Genomic DNA, 17,429 nt, shown 5'->3' with positions numbered 1-17,429 from the left:
GCATTATCGTGAGTAACAATATATGCACACATACATATACAGATATGTATATACAACCTTACATGTCTACGTTAACGTGTATCCATGGTGCATGCAAATATGACAGAACAGACTTCCATGCGTGTATAGTTAACCAATCTACAGTGTAGTTTGAGGGACAAGGGGTTGTGTAGGGACTGTAGAGGTAGAAGTGTAGTTCGGCAGTTAGGTGTCGTTAGTGTGTAGCCAATTGAGTATCCTATGTCTGAATATAGGGTAGGGTTGTTCTAGTCTGAGGTCAACTGGTAATTTGTTCCAACAGTGTGCCGCTTTAGCAGGGAAACTGGTTCCTCCTGCTGTCGAGCATTTGAAACTAGGAATCTCTAACATAAATGAGTTAGCAGATCTCGTAGGGTGGGTAGCTGTTCTCCTGGTAATTTTATCCATAAGGTATGGGGGTGCTAGGTTATTCAGGCATTTGGAGGTGAGGGATGCTGTTTTGAGGATAATTCTGTCTGTTATTTTCAGCCAGTTAACCTCCTTCCTGAATTTGGTAATATGCCCTCTGTAAGGGATGTTCAATGCTGCCCTCAGGGCGTTATTCTGCAGTCTTTGGATTTTGTCTGTAATGTATTTGTTGGCTCCCGAGTACAGGGCATTACAGTAATCCAATCTGGACATGATAAGAGCGTTGGCTAGTGTGGTGCAGCTCGCTCTCGAGAGGTATGGTCTGGAAGCTCTGATGAGTTTGCAAGTGTACGTTGTGGATGAGGTAAGGGAATTGACTTGCTTTTTAAGAGTGAGAGAGGAGTCTAAGTAGAATCCTAAAGTTTTAACTACAGACATCACCTTGATAGGGTTGTTATCAATGTTGAAGGATGTGTAGTTTGGGCAGAGTTTTTGGATATTAGCTTCAGAACCTAAGATTAGTAATTCCGTTTTTTCGTCATTCAGGGTGAGGCCATGGGATGCCATCCATGCCTGAATGAGGGTGCACCGGCACCCCATATGGAATAATACATCTTAACCTCAACATCACAGCTCATTGACGGTAAAGCTAGGCTTGGGCAAACTAATTCAAGGAAAACTCGGATGACCCTCAAAGGTAGCAACTCAAAGTTAGTTAGTTAGTTAGTTAGCACTTTGGCCGAAAAGGTTAGTGGTTCGTTCAGTATGGAGCCCTGTGAAGGAGGCCAACTGCATTAAGATGAAAAAAGACAGCCTCATTCTGAGTTTGCTGGTATCCTGGCAGTAGAGCTGCCAGGATACCAGCAAATGTAGATATCATGTCTGGTACTCAGTCCAGCGCCATTGCCGACGGTTTCTGAGTGACGGAGTGACAGTGGAAATCCCCATTCTCTGAGTCCCATAGGACTCCATGAGGGGATTTTCCATTATTACCGGCACCGGCAATACGGTGCTGGTAATGGGGGCTTTTTTTGCCAGTAGGGCACCTGGCTTACCTCCAGCTCTTAGATGGGGTAACCCAGGTGCCCCACCGGCAAACCTGTGGTCGGCAGGTCTGGTAAAGTGCCCGTACCCATGAATAGTGGCTCTTTTTTACTAGACTGGCTGATCTAGTATGAGGCCCATTAGTCCCAAGTCCGGGCACCGGCAGAAGGTAGCAAGTCCTACAGCAGAAATATCAGTACATGGGATAATGCGTGGGGTGGAGCAGGATACAGAGGGCCCTTCTAAGGGTTCAATTGCCCCTCTCTCCATCATGTGTCCTGTGAGCAGTTGCTGAGCTTATAAGCAGTGTCCTGCTAATAATAACCAGTGACGATGGAGCGATTTCCCCCAGAGCTCCATGGGACACAGCATTTGCTCCACAGGATTCAGTGACTGCTGAAAACGTTCAGCCACTCAGGCCTTGTAAACACAATTGCCCCCCAAATTTCACATCATTTCAGAATGTCCACAGTTTGAACAAATTAACTGAGAACAAGTTTGCAAACAAATGATCTCTACTTGCTCATCCTGAGTACCTGCTGGTCTGAGGGAGGTGTATATGGAGAGTACAGTACCTTCAAGGCAAATCCAGTGGCAAACTGTCCTGCGGGGCAGAATTCCACACGTCCCCAGGTGCCTTTCGGTCCCCCGTTCTTAACGGTTATGATATTAGTGTAATCTCTCCCTTCTGCGCAGCTTCGTATGGTGACCAGAAACGCCAAGCTGAGTGCCTGCAGCATTGTGGCTGTCTATAATGTCCTGTGAAAAAGAGACAGGAATCATAATAAGAAGTGAATAGGCATGTGAGCCCCACTAGTGCAATTTGGCAACTCATAAATCACATTAAAATACAAAAGCAAGACATGATAGCCGGTCAGTCATCTTATAGGGGACACTATATGCATCCGCCCTGTGCTCGTGTGGGACCCTTTTTCTCATTCTTACACTATCTACATCATGGAGTGCGATGTACCTGGTCAAGACAAACATAGGAAAATAGACTGTACTAAGATGGCTGTCTAGCTCCTGAAAAATCTCACAGATGCTTCAGGTACAAGCTCGGTGTTAGGGGCTAATGCTGGACTGGGCAGTAACGTGAACGCAAGGCGTAAAACCCTTGAGTAAGGCTTTAACGCCTAGCAGCCATGCCACGGCTCATTTTCAGGCATTTGTGGGGAGAGGCGGGGCGGTACGCAACTTGCGTTCCCGCCACTCTCTTACTCTCTGCCATAAAAATACTCCAGCATTTGCGCTGGCATGGATTTTCATGCTGGCAGAGATGCTGGACATCCATATAGGAATCCATGTGAGCATGGCAGGGAGTGTGTACAATTACAATTAAACCCTCCACGACACGCAAGCACGTCGGAGAGGGTTTCATTTCAATTGGGAACACTGCTTAACATGCACGCATGTTGAAATGAAACCCTCACCGAGGTGCTCGCATGTCAGGGAGAGTTTCATGTCATTGGTGAGCGCTGCGCTCGCAAACAGACACACAGTAATCCCTGCCGGGCCTGCTAGCCTACCAGGCAGCACTAACTCACTTGCCACTGCGGAATGCAAATGTGAAGGGCAGAAGGCAGAACACATGCTTGTACGCCGTCTTTTGTCCTTTACATTGCCTCCCCGGAGTGCAAATGATGAACATTTGGCGGCAAGGACGCGCTTACATCACAGTGTAAACGTAACGGGTCGCCGCCACAAAATTCCACACATGAGCAACATGAGCTAAGTGAGTTTTCGTGAAATGTGCCAATGATTTCTGGCATTGGAAAAACTTTTATGTTTTCATGGTTCGGTTCTCATGTTGCCGACTTGCCTGCAAGTGTTAAAATGACCATGTGTCTTATGCACGTGGTGTGCGATTCTTGGTTTGCCTTTGATAGTTTTTCTATTTTGATATATTATTATTATTTTAAGGTTTATGGCTGCCACCAGGCTACTTTCACTTCTGATGCCCTCCTCCTTCCCCTCTGCCCCTTGCAACCAGCGCCTTGAGGCCCGTTGGTTTTGTGCGCTCTACAATTTTAAAAATAAATGCAGGAATACAATGAATGCTGCCAGATTTGGTTGGATCCAAAGGGGTGTGTATTCAATGTGCTTAGGAACACATTATGGTCATGTTTGACTTGGGGATGCAGAGGTAGTAGGCAGTTGCTGTAGAGTTCTAACCCACAACTTTAGATGGCTAAGAGTCAGGCACCTAAGAGGTCAGATCAGCTGGCAGGGGTGTAACACTTATTTATTGTTCACTTGTTAGGCGCTCGTACAGCAAGCACATACCATTTAAAGCGCCCACAAGACAACCGGGAGGGGACAGGGGATGAAAGACAGTGCAATACAACAATTGTAAATAATACAATTAATGAAATGCAACAAAATAAGAAGAGACAGTGGGGAGGGGAAGAAAACCTACTATGCCTTGTGAGTGCTCAGCATGTGCAAGTTCACATACACTGTGATGAGGTATGCAGGCGCCTGGCATCGGATTCTGTTGCAGACACGGCGCAAGAGCTTGACATTGATGCAATGCTGACTTGTAGCCAGAGCCTGGGTTTCATGACCTGGGAGATGCGGGTGTTATGTTTCGGGGCATATGAGGTGGACAGTGTGGTTCCAGTCCAGTAGGAGTGTGCAGGGTTTTATGAGGGATCCTGGATGAGCACCATTACAGTCATCAATCTGCGGCATCACAAGGGCAGGTACTCATACGATCCATTGAGACACCAGATGAAAAGTGAGGCTGCCACTATGTTATCTTAAGTCATGCATGTGTACAGCCACTGACCTGGAGCTGGCTAAGAACATACATGTATTCATCATCTTCAGGCATGTTACATGTGCTGATTGGCTCAGCGGATCTGTGGGCAAATCTAAAGAAGGAAGATTTGCATAATGGGAGGAAGCCTGGAAACCCCTACTGCTGGTCAGGAGGCTCATTTGCTGAAGAGTGGAGGGTGAATGTGTGAGCTAGCCCCAGTGTGCTGGGGTGGCACAGAGAGGGCAAAGGGAGATATTGTGTAAGCAGCAACAAAGCTATTTGTGAAGTGTTTCCTCAAAGCTTGACACATAAATACTGTCTGAGTTCCTTTGAATTGCCCCAGCAGGAGGCTAAGTCCCTGACATGGAGAGAGACATCAGATGAATACCCTCTGCTGTTGAGTAGGGTGTGTGCATTGCCCCAGCAGGAGGCTGAGTCCCTGACATGGAGAGAGACATCAGATGAATACCCTGTGCTGTTGAGTAGGGTGAGTGCATTGCCCCAGCAGGAGGCTGAGCCCCTGACATGGAGGAAGACAGCAGAGGAATACCCTCTGCTGTTGAGTAGGGTGAGTGTGCAACTTCCAATGGCAGAGTCACCAAATTGCTGGAGAGGAAGGGGCAGCGGCCGGTCAGTTAATGGGCCTGTGAACACATGTGACAGATGATGCCAAGTGAACATCAATAGTCAATTGCTTTAACTCTCATCCTGAGCATGTCTCTGACCTTGAATCGGTGTCGAGTGGTGACGCAATGAATGAAGAGGGGGAGAGAAGCTTTAGACCAGAACATTGGAAGGAAAGGAAATCAGATGAACCAGAAAACAACACACATTTGGAAGAGGTGAGCTGAGAGACAGAGTGGTTCAATCTAGGGCTTCAATCATATGGGGAGTATTTTTCGGTAATAAAGTTGCCAGAATGTTGGTTAGGATATTGCACTCAGTAATGACTAACAAGATAACTTGTAGGGAGGTTCGGAGAACTTTGCTTCCGATCTGGTTTTTCAGTGATCCCACAACACTCCCAACTTCATTGTAGATGCAGTCATTTTCTAAGCATTTAGTCGCTCAGGTGGTGCAGAATGCATGTGTGCCTTTGCTCAGAGCTTTCTCCTTCATAAGCATAGCTACTGGACAGATTATATCTTCCAAGGTATCCAGAAGTCTGGTTGCTGTTGTTAACTTTTCAGCAGAGTGCTGAGATACTTCTCAATACACATTTTGGGAACTGTCTCTTCTTGGGTATATATTTCTTTATAGAAGCCACCAATCAGTGTGGCTAGATTAGCTTAGACTAGTTCTCGAGACTTACCAAGAACGCTGGGTACTTGGTTGCTGGCAGGTCTTTTATTAAGCACTGATACTAATAATGCACCCACTCTATTTTCCTCGCTAGGATGCTAGATCGCTGTGTAAGGATATTTCTATTTATTGTTTGTTTTATAAAGCGCCTTAAAGGATAGCACTGGAACTAGCCTGGGGTGAATTCCTGTTGAATTCTAGTCCGGCATCAAGGAGTGCTTGATATTTTTTCTCACAGGGTCAGCTATATACATATTGCTCAAATGTTTACTATCATTTAACCCTTTTGTCTTATGTGCCAACCTCTTTCTATTCTTAGTGGCCACATATTGGATTAGATGATCACTCAAGTAAGCTTTATTGGCATCCCATTCGTTATGTGTACTAAATGGAATTATGTGAATGGGTTGGTAACATATTCATTCATAAGAAAATCAAGGTTCATGTTGCGTTTGTTAAACAATTTCCAGAATATTAACTAATAACCACCAACATATTTGAACAAATACTAAGAACAAAAACGAAAACATTGTGGACAGAACATCTTAAACTACTTTGGACTTTTGCGGATTGAGGTTATTCATATCTCAATACACTTTTCTAAAAACGAAGGTGTCCAAATGGGCTTCGACTGCTGTTCATGTTGCTGTAGAACACACTGTTTATAACTCAGTCACTGCTTGTAGAAAAACATATATCGTCAACTTAAGTTTCAGCCTCTGTGCTGAGGGATTTTAGGGCCAGGCCTTCCTCAGGGCAAAGTACAGCTGTTCAGTGATATGATCGTTTCATACAGTGATATGTACCATGTGCTCTTTGGGCCTCTTCATGCAGTGTTTGTCATCAATGCTCGTAATATTGGTCACACATGATGTATGCTTTGCTGCTATATGATTGCCGATAGATGTCGTTTTTTTGGGGAATTCAGTAGAATCTGATTTACTTACATTTCTCCCCCACAGAAATAAAGGGTTTATCAAAAATGCCTGAAAATATCCATTAGATGACAGCGCAGAACGAACAACATGGACTCCTGTGCTGCATTGAGAGGTAAAAGCAAGCTTGGGGAGCCATCTCATGGGCATTTTCAAACATTTCTGTACCTGAATATGATCCAGTTCGAAATATGCCATATGAAATGTTTACCGGAATACATATTTATTTGTATGGAACATTAATTTTAAAAAGAAGAATTTTGGAGTTAACCATAGCCTTCTCAAAATCTACAGGTCAGAAACATGTCAAGTTGCCACTCCGGAGAAAATCAGAATAAACTATTTGTTCAACTGGCACTTTGTATTACAATGGTCCACATCAAAACAAGTTCTGTTTAAATTCTGTTGTGGAATGGTCACTTTCATGATCATAATGCAATATATTCAGTAACATTTGATTGTGCAGCGCTGTTAAAGAATAACAGAGTTATTTCTGTAATTCACAATCCCATCAAATTAAATATCCAGCTCTTGTGTATGGTTCCAGACTCTATTGAATGCAAACTTCATATTTTCATGAAGGGCTTTATCCGTCTCTGTGTGACGAGATGCTTATCAATTGTCATCAATGCCATCTACATACCAGTGATTTTTTAACGCTGCTTAGGTTTTTGTCCTGCATGAAGCTTTGAAAATGAATATACAGATATATATTTATATATATATATATATATACCTCTGTCCCCATTGCACCTTCCCTTTCCTCTCCCGTGTATAATGATTTATTTTAACTTTGCATAGGGCATGTCTTGGTGTTCACTGCAACATTAAATTGAGCTCTTAACATGCCCATGTTAGGCACCTGAAGTCCATCAATTCCTTCATTGATTCTTTGCATTTTGTTATGTGTAGTTCAAGAATGCAAAGAGATAACAAGGGGATGTATCAGCAGAATCCTTAATGTGTTTGCTTCTAAAGAAGTTTGCATAATATGCATTCAGCAATAAAAGATATATTTTGGTCTACACAGGAAATGCAAAGTTCTCCACAAACTTGTTTATGGTAACCATAGGTACGCATTGCTAAACTCAGATTTTGAGAAATGTGGAAAACCTTGGAAAATACCACAAGTATTGGAAAATCATAAACACTGAAAACAGGAAAGCGTAGATACACCTACAAGTACACTAACTGCACCCTTTCACTCTCATCCCCAACCCCATGTGGTAGGAGACACACCACACACTGGTCTTCCATGTGCCAAATGATCGACACAATCAACATGCTGCATTATCTAGTGCCCTGCACTACAAAAACTCACTGCCGTTCGCAGTATGGTTTTGGGGTGTATAAATATGCACTGGGCTGTACCTAAGCTTTTAGAGACATTTGAAAAACTTAGGAACCAGTGCATTGGTAGTTTATAGGGTTTGGACACTCAACTTGGAACAAATAACACAACTCAACTCTCTGTGCTGTGTTTAACTTCACCAGTGCACTACCTTTTTGAATTTTACCTTGATTTTTTTGTTCACAGAAATATTGCCAACCATTTAAGCAGCATTTTGGCTTTCCTTATGTGATATTTCTAGGGTGTGGTGTAGAGCTGACTGAATGCTCACATCAGTTAAATTGTGGAGAATACAGAAAAACTGATCTAGCCATTGAGCTGGGTGTCAATGAATTTCCAGTTTCAACTCATTATTTTTTTACTATACTTTTAATGCAAAGTTTTATCACCTAAAATAAAAATGAAAATATATAAAATAAAGATGAGGTTTACAGGGCAGTGTTAAAGAGAGCAGCTATGGGTGCTGATGTCAGACTTCTCTGCCTGTGCTCAACTGTTTTTGGCCATACGACCGCCCCATGTCGTACATGATCAGTCAGTCTCATTCAAAGTCTCATTTTAGGATGGAACTGTGGAAATATCTTTCTTACTGAATGGTGTGCACCTCTAATACGGAATCATTTGGAAACCTTGGGCAAAGGGCACAGTACTGTATTGAGATTAGGTGACCTCTGGATTTTTGTACATTGCAAAGTTTGTATTTCCACTTTTCAGATGGGTGCTTTCTGCCTGCCAAGGATGCAAAGGCCAAGTGGTCCTAATTATTGCGGTACAAAGTCTTGATTTCTCTTCTCAACCTTGTGCTCAATGAAAACATTAAACACAGGACTTTAGAGCACCATAATATACCCCCTCCCCTATCAGAGGACCAATGTCTTTCTTTTTCCATTGCGGTTTGTGATATACCTAACCTGTTGAGATCTATCCACCTGATCTGCAAAGTTGTTAAAGGTTCAGTGTCATTTGATACACGTGTGACATTTGTACCCAAAGTTGGAAGTGTGGTAATACAGCTTCAGGGTAGCTCCTGGAACCAAGAAGGTGTGAATAAAGCTGGGGAAGGGAGCTGGGCGCTTGTGCGGAACATTGAGCACATAATCTGTAATGCTGAGACTGCTGACGTTGAGAGAAAGTCAGTCTTGAAGCAGAAGCAAGTTATACTTGTGGCCGTAAGGCAGACAGAAGAAGAAAAGAGACTGCCCTTTTCTTGGAGCATAGGAAAAAAGAGTGCCTTGCCCATTTGTAGAGGTCGAAGTGTGTTGTCTTTATATGCCTCATAATCCTGTTGAAGCAGAAATTCCTGGACTGTGGTTGTGTATACCACTGGCAGAGGATGTTATATTGAAGTTGGTTGAAGTAGTGGCATAATGTGGAACACGGCGTCTGCTCCCTTGATAAGAGTAGTAGAAGGGTGGTTGTAGAGAGGAAAGAGCTACCCAAGAAGAAGCATTCTAACAATTATACCAAATACACTGCAGAGGTCATAACTACTTGTAAAGTTGTAGGAGGAGAAGTTGTTAATCTATTCTTGGAAGTGTGGCAAAACAATCATGGAAAGAGGATATCCAGAATTACTATTGGTGCAATTTTCTTGGCTGGAATTGGAAGGGGATCTTTTCAACTGGAAGCCGAAGAACTGTTACAAGGGGATGTTTGTTGAATGAACATTTGTTTTTACTTGGCACTTAGCAGAACTGGCTTAAGACTTTCCTTTTCCTTTTGAACATTTTGGAAGTTGAATTTGGACAACCCTGGGGAAGGGATTTATCCGGGACAAATTAAGGACTTGCAAAATACTGGTTATTTGTTGTTCACACTTTTATATGACTAGTGCAGCAGTGTGTGTGGTCTGCCATGGTCTCCCTGTGAATTTGGAGCACTTTTGGGAGTCTGTTATCCCTTGCAGCTTGGAGGCACTGCTCTAATCATTTCAACTTAAAAAGAGCACCTTAGCGTAATAGTGTGGCGCAGAAGTGCGGCAGTGTGTATGGACTGCTGTTGTCCACCGGGGCATGGTGGGGAAGGCTCTCTGCATTCCGTGCGCTGAGCACTTTGACTGCCATTCAATTCGGTACCTGGATGATCACTGTAAAACGGTAAGCAATGTATTGCTGGTATATTGGTTGGTTATTTATAACGCGCTTAATACCCATAGGTTTATAAGCGCGGACCCGGGATTCGAACCTGTGTTGCTCCGTGTCGTCTTGCTTCCAAGATGAGCATGTTGCCCCTGAGCTATGCTCCCGAGATCCTCCCGTGTAAGCTGCTGCACGACCAAAAAAATGGAACTCAATCTATGGGTAGTAGCGTGAAATTGATGACCTTGACCAAAACCAGTATGTGACAAATTTACCAAGATAATATGTAGGTAGTTCATGTTATTTGGGGCATTCAATTAACAGATGGCGTGTTGTTTCGATGTGCGAATAGCAATGTCTACAGTTCCGGAGGTTACGTTCAATTCCTTGTCTGGCTCCTGTTACCTCCCTAGTAGGAAAAAGATTCAATTTAAACCGGGCATTTCATGTCAATGTTTCCTGGATGGGTGTTGCATAAGGTAGCATGGTAATACATGAAATGCTCTTATTCTTATTTCATATACTAGAAGGTAAAACAGGTGATAATTTATGGCACTGTCTCTGTTTCTGATACAATCCAACTCGAATAAGGTCCTTTTCTTGTCAACCCATGGCACACACAGATTTTCGAGGTCTAAACCATAGTAAGCCAAAAGTTTTACATTTGATTGTAATCACTCTATCAGAACCGTAGAAGTATTATGAAATAGAGCATGTAGAGAATTTGTGCTATTCTCTACATGGCGAAGTTATGCCGCTGGGAGTTGGTTTTGATATTATTGATACAGCCGCTAACAATAATGAAAAAACAGTTATTGGAATTAATGAGCAATCAGCTATACCCACTATGAGGTGTTCCTGCTCACCAAAACCTTTTGACTTTTCTGAAGCTGCTAGTAGTCATGCGTTAATTGATAGTTCTGATGATGAAAGATCTATAGAGTAGGGTTTAACCTAGCAGCAAGATGAGCCTTGAAGAGCCTGTTAAAGGTAACACAGAACATTGCCTGTCATGTACAAAAGAATACTCTCCTACCTGAATTAACAAAAATAAAAATGAATGGCTGTGATAAGGGAGTCAATGCTCTACACCCTCACGAGACTCCTAACATCAATTGCGACATGCCTAAGTAAATTCCACCAGCAACGCATAGTAAAATAATGGAATCCACAAAGGTGGAGATGTTTATTGGTACTGATGAGGAAGATGATGGATTACATTGATCAATTCGAGAAAATAGAAGAATGAAGAGTATACAGGCTGAATCAGTAATAAATCCTCAGGTCTTGGAAGAAAGTAATGGATTCACAGGTGGGGAAAGTGCAAATAATATTCTGACATCCATGAAAAGAGCTGAGAAAAGAGTAGTGAGAAGAGCAAAAAGAGCATCTAACGAAATTGGTAACTTAACTGTCATGCATGCTGGACGCTACGCTCGTAGAACAGCTAGACCGTTCTATTCCAAATGGAGGTTATTCGATACGTTACCGGGAAAACGACGTTTGCACTTTTCACGTCGCTAACTTCACGTGACTTTTGCTTCGTCACGTGAACTACGGTATTACGTATTTAAGCAGCGTAGAAACTTCACTCGCTGCTTCTGATCGAATCTATTGGCGTTGTGTAGCTGAACCTCTGATCTGCATCCTGGCATATTTCTACAGCTACTTTTGGGCCTTCAATAGTGTGTGTTCCGCCACACGCTGATTCCTGGAGCTATTCCTTTGCGTGATAATTCACACGCGTTCTCTGTCTTCAAGCGTGGCTGGTCCGGACTGCGGGAATCCTGCCCGCGTGTACATCCACACGTACACTCTGTCTTCATACGCGGCTGGCCCGGACTGCGTAAATCCTGCCCGCGTGTAATTCCACACGCGCACGTTGTCTCTAAACGCGGCTGTTCCGGACTGCGGGAACACCGCCCGCGTGTAATTCCACACACGCTCTCTGTCTTCAAGCGCGCCTGGCCAAGGCTGCGTAAATCCTGCCCGCGTGTAAAATCCACACGCGCTCTCTGTCTTCAAGTGCGGCTGGCCAAGGCTGCGTAAATCCTGCCCGCGTGTAAAATCCACACGCGCTCTCTGTCTTCAAGTGCGGCTGGCCAAGACTGCGTAAATCCTGCCCGCGTGTAAAATCCACACGCGCACGTTGTCTTCACACGCGGCTGGCCCAGACTGCGCGAATCCTGCCCGCGTGTAAAATCCACACGCGCACGTTGTCTTCAAACGTTATTTTCTTCGCGGCTGTTTATAACCGCGTGTACTTTGTTTTTCCTTAAAAAGAGCGCTATTTCTAACTCCTGCATCTGTGGAATTAACAGAAGGATTGATCCCTATAGTGGGAAGGAAGCTTTTCAAGGATTATTGGAAGGTGACATTGAACTGAACTTTTGGACGCTATCCTGTGGTGAATTCAACCCGTATCTAGCGTGAGCCTCGTTCCGTTCGGGATAAGTCTCCCATACTAATTTTCCCTTCCTTGTCGTTTGTTCTTCATTCAAATCCATCAAGAGACTTCTGGATTATTCTACCCTAAACTAAAGGTCAGTGTGAACATTCCTGTCATTATCTAATTCATCATACTCAGGTTGGAGCAGTTATTCATGATACTTTAATTTGTCCTAGGCTGGCTTTCTATACCTTACCCACGCCCTTTCCAGTGATCCATTGCTCTGCCTGTTTTATCAGCCAGAGGGTTGTATCATTTGGAAGGTCTTCAATTGACTTCACAACTATCAAATCGTGTGAACAGGGATCCGGAAGACCCTACCTCCTGTATCCTTTTGAGTATTGTATCCTTTTCAGTTAATACTTTGGTACATTTTGACAGAATCAGAAGCCATGGAGGGTACGGATCCTTTAGCTGTTTTGACACAGTTGATCAGCGATTTGAGAAATGAAATGGTTACAGCACAGGACATGTTACGGCACCGTATGGACGTTATGCAAGACGCCCTACATGGTAGTCCTCAGGGAGCACAGGTGCCGATGGCTACTGCATCTGGATCTGGGACTACGGCACCCCCACAGGAAACTATTAATGTGGTTATGCCCACTCAGTTTCCCTTGGCCCCTCCGGAACGGTTCACGGGTGATCCCAAAACCTATAGAACCTTTGTAAATCAGTGCCGACTCCATTTTCTTTGCCGTCCTACATCTTTTCCTGATCTAACCACAAAAGCAGCCTTCGTGCTTTCCCATTTAGGGGGCACAGCTGCTGCTTGGGCTAACCCTTTGTTGGAAACAAATAGCCCTTTGTTGTACGATTGTGACGATCTCTTGACTGCTATGAGTAAAGTCTTTGACATGCGTTACTCTACTCAAGCCACAGATTTAGAGTTGCTTAACCTACAACAAGGCAGCCAACCCCTTATGTCTTACGTTGCCCGGTTCAATCAACTGACGGCGGAAACCCAATGGCCTGACAGCAAGAAAACGGCTGTTTTCTACAAGGGTCTTTCTGAAGAACTGAAAGATGCCTTATCTACAGTTCCTGTGGTTCCTACGGGTTTTCCAGAGTTGCTCGATTTGGTTCTACAAATCGACGCCCGAAGGAATGCTCGAAAGGGAGAGAAAAAGCCCTTCATGCCAGTCTCGGGGCGGTCAGAGACACCAGCAGTCATCTCTAACGACCCTGAACCCATGCAGATTGGCGCCGTGAGAGGCCGATTGTCCAATGCAGAACGGGAGAACCGAAGAAAAAACCACTTATGTATGTACTGTGGTTCTTCCGAGCATTTATTGGCAACATGTCCTAAAAAACCCATCAAGCGTGCGGGAAACGCCAGAACTCGACAATAGCAGGAGTCCCTATGTCGAGTGTTTCATCGGACTCCAGTACCATTCCTAAACATGCACCTGTAATAGTTCAGGTGACGTTACGTTGTGATGAGCGAGAAGTGGTTTCCAAGGCCATGGTTGATTCTGGAGCCACCAGCAATTACATAGACATCACTTATGCCAATAACTGTTCCTTACCCCCTGTAAACAAAAAAAGACCTGAAACGGTGAACACCGTGGACGGATCTGTTTTGACTTCTGGTATGGTAACCCAGGAGACGGTACCTGTTCAGATGACGTTATCGAATAATCATTCAGAAGAAATCATCTTCGATGTTATTGCTGCTCCACAGTACGAGATCATACTTGGTCTTGCATGGTTAACCCTTCACAATCCTGCTGTTGACTGGGTTTCGGGATCGCTCCAATATCCTTCGATTCATTGCAATGAACATTGCTTTACCAGTCAGGAGGTGTCAAATAAACAACACATATTGGCCTCTATGGTGGAGGATTCAACTATCAGCGTTGTACATCAATGCGACAATATCATACCATGCGAATACGCTGATTATGCTGATGTCTTTGATAAAGGCCAGGCAGAACAATTACCTCCTCATCGACAGTACGACTGTCCTATCGAATTGATTCCTGGTGCCAAAATTCCTACAGGCCGTGTTTATTCACTAACACCTAAAGAAGATGTTGTGTTAAAAGAATACATTGATAAAGCGCTAGCAATGGGCTTTATACGGCCCTCACAATCACCTGCTGCATCTCCTCTATTCTTTGTTCCTAAGAAAGAGGGAGATCTCAGACCTTGCATTGATTACAGGGCACTTAATGATATCACCATCAAAAACCAATACCCCTTACCACTAATAAACGTTCTATTGGATCAATTAGGCACTTCCAGTTATTTCACCAAATTGGACTTGCGAGGTGCATACAATTTGGTTCGCATTCGTGAAGGCGACGAATGGAAGACCGCTTTTAAGACACGGTATGGTCTTTACGAATATTTGGTGATGCCTTTTGGTCTGTGCAATGCTCCCGCCACATTTCAATTCTTCATGAATGATATATTCAGAGACATAATGGACCAATTTGTGGTTATCTATCTGGATGACATTCTGATCTACTCATCATCTTTATCGGAACACGTCAGACATGTTTCTACAGTCCTACAAAGACTCAGGGAGAACCATCTTTATGTGAAAGCCGAAAAATGTGTCTTTCATTCCCAGGAAGTGGAATTCCTTGGTTACGACATTACCAATCCAGGTGCTCGAATGAGTCGTTCCAAGGTAAAGGCCGTCTTGAATTGGCCGATTCCGCATAATGTCAAGTCACTACAGTCTTTCTTAGGCTTTGCGAATTTCTATCGCAGATTTATCCATTCCTTTTCCAAAACAGTAGCTCCTTTGACGGCTTTAACTAGTTCTAAAGTTCCTTTCTGTTGGAACCAACATGCCCAAGCAGCATTCGAAAAGCTGAAGGAAGCATTTACCACTGCACCCGTGCTTCAACATCCGGATCCTGATTGCCAGTTTGTCGTTGAAGCGGATGCATCCAGTGTCGCTATTGGTGCAGTACTCTCACAAGTTTGCACAGAAACCAAGGAGGAACACCCAGTGGCTTTCTTCTCTCGCAAACTCACCTCATATGAACGGAACTACACCGTCACTGAGCGGGAACTACTGGCTATCAAAGATGCTTTCCGAGAATGGCGTCATCATCTTCTTGGGGCCAAACAACAGGTGTTGGTGTACTCTGACCATAGAAATCTCCAAGCATTCAAATCCATGAAATGCCTTACGGCCCGTCAGGCCAGATGGCATGTCTTTTTTGCCCAATACGATTTCCAGGTCACCTATCGTCCTGCCCGAGAACATGTTAAGTCGGATGCTTTGTCCCGTATGAGTGAAGAGGCGCAGGAAGAAAAACAAGTACAGATTCAGCTGTTGGCAGATCATGTAATATGTAGTTGTTCGGTTCAACCATCCCTAAAAACCGAAGTACAAGAGTGGGTAAAAATTCATCCACAAGTAGTCCAGGATATGAATCTGGACGTACATAACGGTTTACCATTCACACAAGGAGTACTTTATCTACCAACTCCTTCAATGCGGAATAAAGCCCTCAAATGGAATCATGATTCCTTGATTGCAGCCCATCCTGGGCGGAAGAAAACACTGGAGCTGCTCAAAAGGTGGTGCTGGTGGCCATCCATGGCAAAAGATGTTATAAACTATGTATCTTCTTGTTCTGTATGTATCCAATGTAAAAATACTCCTGGTAAACCAGTGGGCTTACTCCAGTCCCTACCTGTCCCTAACAAACCATGGGACATGATATCTATGGACTTTGTGGTAGAACTCCCCCCAAATCAGGGATATGATACCATATGGGTCGTAGTGGATTATTTCACTAAATTGGCTCTTTTTATTCCCTGTATTGGTTTACCAACTGCTGCTGTTCTGGCTGAACTATTCATCCAACATATATTTCGTTTCTTTGGTCTACCATCAGTAATCATTACAGACAGGGGCTCACAGTTTGCGTCACGCTTTTGGAGAGCTTTAACATCTGCATTACTGATTGATGATAGAATGTCCAGTGCTTATCATCCTCAAACTGACGGACAGACTGAAAGGGTCAATTGTACTATGGAACAATATCTGCGGTGTCTGTGTTTGCAATACCAATCGGATTGGCTCACGGTACTGCCGGCGGCTGAATTCGCCTATAACAACTCTTATCATAGTGCCATAGGCACTTCACCGTTCTATGCTCTCTATGGACAACACCCCCGATCAATACCTCTGGATTCCGGTCTATCCTTGGACACGCCTGCCGCAGGCCGTACTTTTCGTGATCTGAAGAGATTACAGAGAAAGGTGAAGCAGCAATTGGAGCAGGCTAAACGACGTGACAAGTTCTATGCCGATGCTCATAGAGTACCCGCACCTGTCTATAAGGCTGGTATGAAAGTCTGGCTGTCCACTAAGAACTTAAGAATTCCAGGCAAAAAGAAATTGTTGCCTAAATACATCGGTCCGTATGTAGTGCTCCAAGTTCTTAATCCTGCTGCTGTACGTCTGGCTTTGCCACAACGATGGCGAGTGCATCCTGTATTCCACGTGTCACTCATTAAGCCATTTTCTGAAGCTACTAGACTGCCTGTACGGCCTGTTGCTATTTCTGTGCGGGGTTCAGATGAATACGAGGTACAAGACATACTGGATATGAAACTACATTCTGGTAGACCATATTATCTGGTGGATTGGAAGGGCTATGGTCCCGAAGATAGGTCCTGGGAACCTCTTTCTAATATTCATGCTCCTGCTTTATTGAAGCGCTTTCACACAAGAAGGGGAGAGGTTGTCCCTTTGGGGGATGGCACTGTCATGCATGCTGGACGCTACGCTCGTAGAACAGCTAGACCGTTCTATTCCAAATGGAGGTTATTCGATACGTTACCGGGAAAACGACGTTTGCACTTTTCACGTCGCTAACTTCACGTGACTTTTGCTTCGTCACGTGAACTACGGTATTACGTATTTAAGCAGCGTAGAAAAATCACTCGCTGCTTCTGATCGAATCTATTGGCGTTGTGTAGCTGAACCTCTGATCTGCATCCTGGCATATTTCTACAGCTACTTTTGGGCCTTCAATAGCGTGTGTTCCACCACACGCTGATTCCTGGAGCTATTCCTTCGCGTGATAATTCACACGCGTTCTCTGTCTTCAAGCGTGGCTGGTCCGGACTGCGGGAATCCTGCCCG

General features: G+C 44.1%; 1 protein-coding gene across 1 annotated transcript in view; it reads right to left on the bottom strand.

The window, feature by feature from the left end:
* LOC138579483 (vitelline membrane outer layer protein 1-like) overlaps nucleotides 1-17,429 on the bottom strand; it is a 132,665-nt gene that overhangs the window by 72,749 nt on the left and 42,487 nt on the right. Inside the window, exon 2 of the mRNA XM_069649812.1 lies at nucleotides 2,007-2,190. Within this exon, the coding sequence (XP_069505913.1) occupies nucleotides 2,007-2,171 (165 nt within the window). The 5' untranslated portion in view covers nucleotides 2,172-2,190. The remainder of the gene's footprint in view (nucleotides 1-2,006; nucleotides 2,191-17,429) is intronic.

The sequence above is a fragment of the Ambystoma mexicanum genome, chromosome 3p (assembly GCF_040938575.1).
Source record: "Ambystoma mexicanum isolate Mex_15411 chromosome 3p, UKY_AmexF1_1, whole genome shotgun sequence".
Taxonomy (NCBI): domain Eukaryota; kingdom Metazoa; phylum Chordata; class Amphibia; order Caudata; family Ambystomatidae; genus Ambystoma; species Ambystoma mexicanum.
This window is presented reverse-complemented; position numbering and strand designations above follow the sequence as displayed.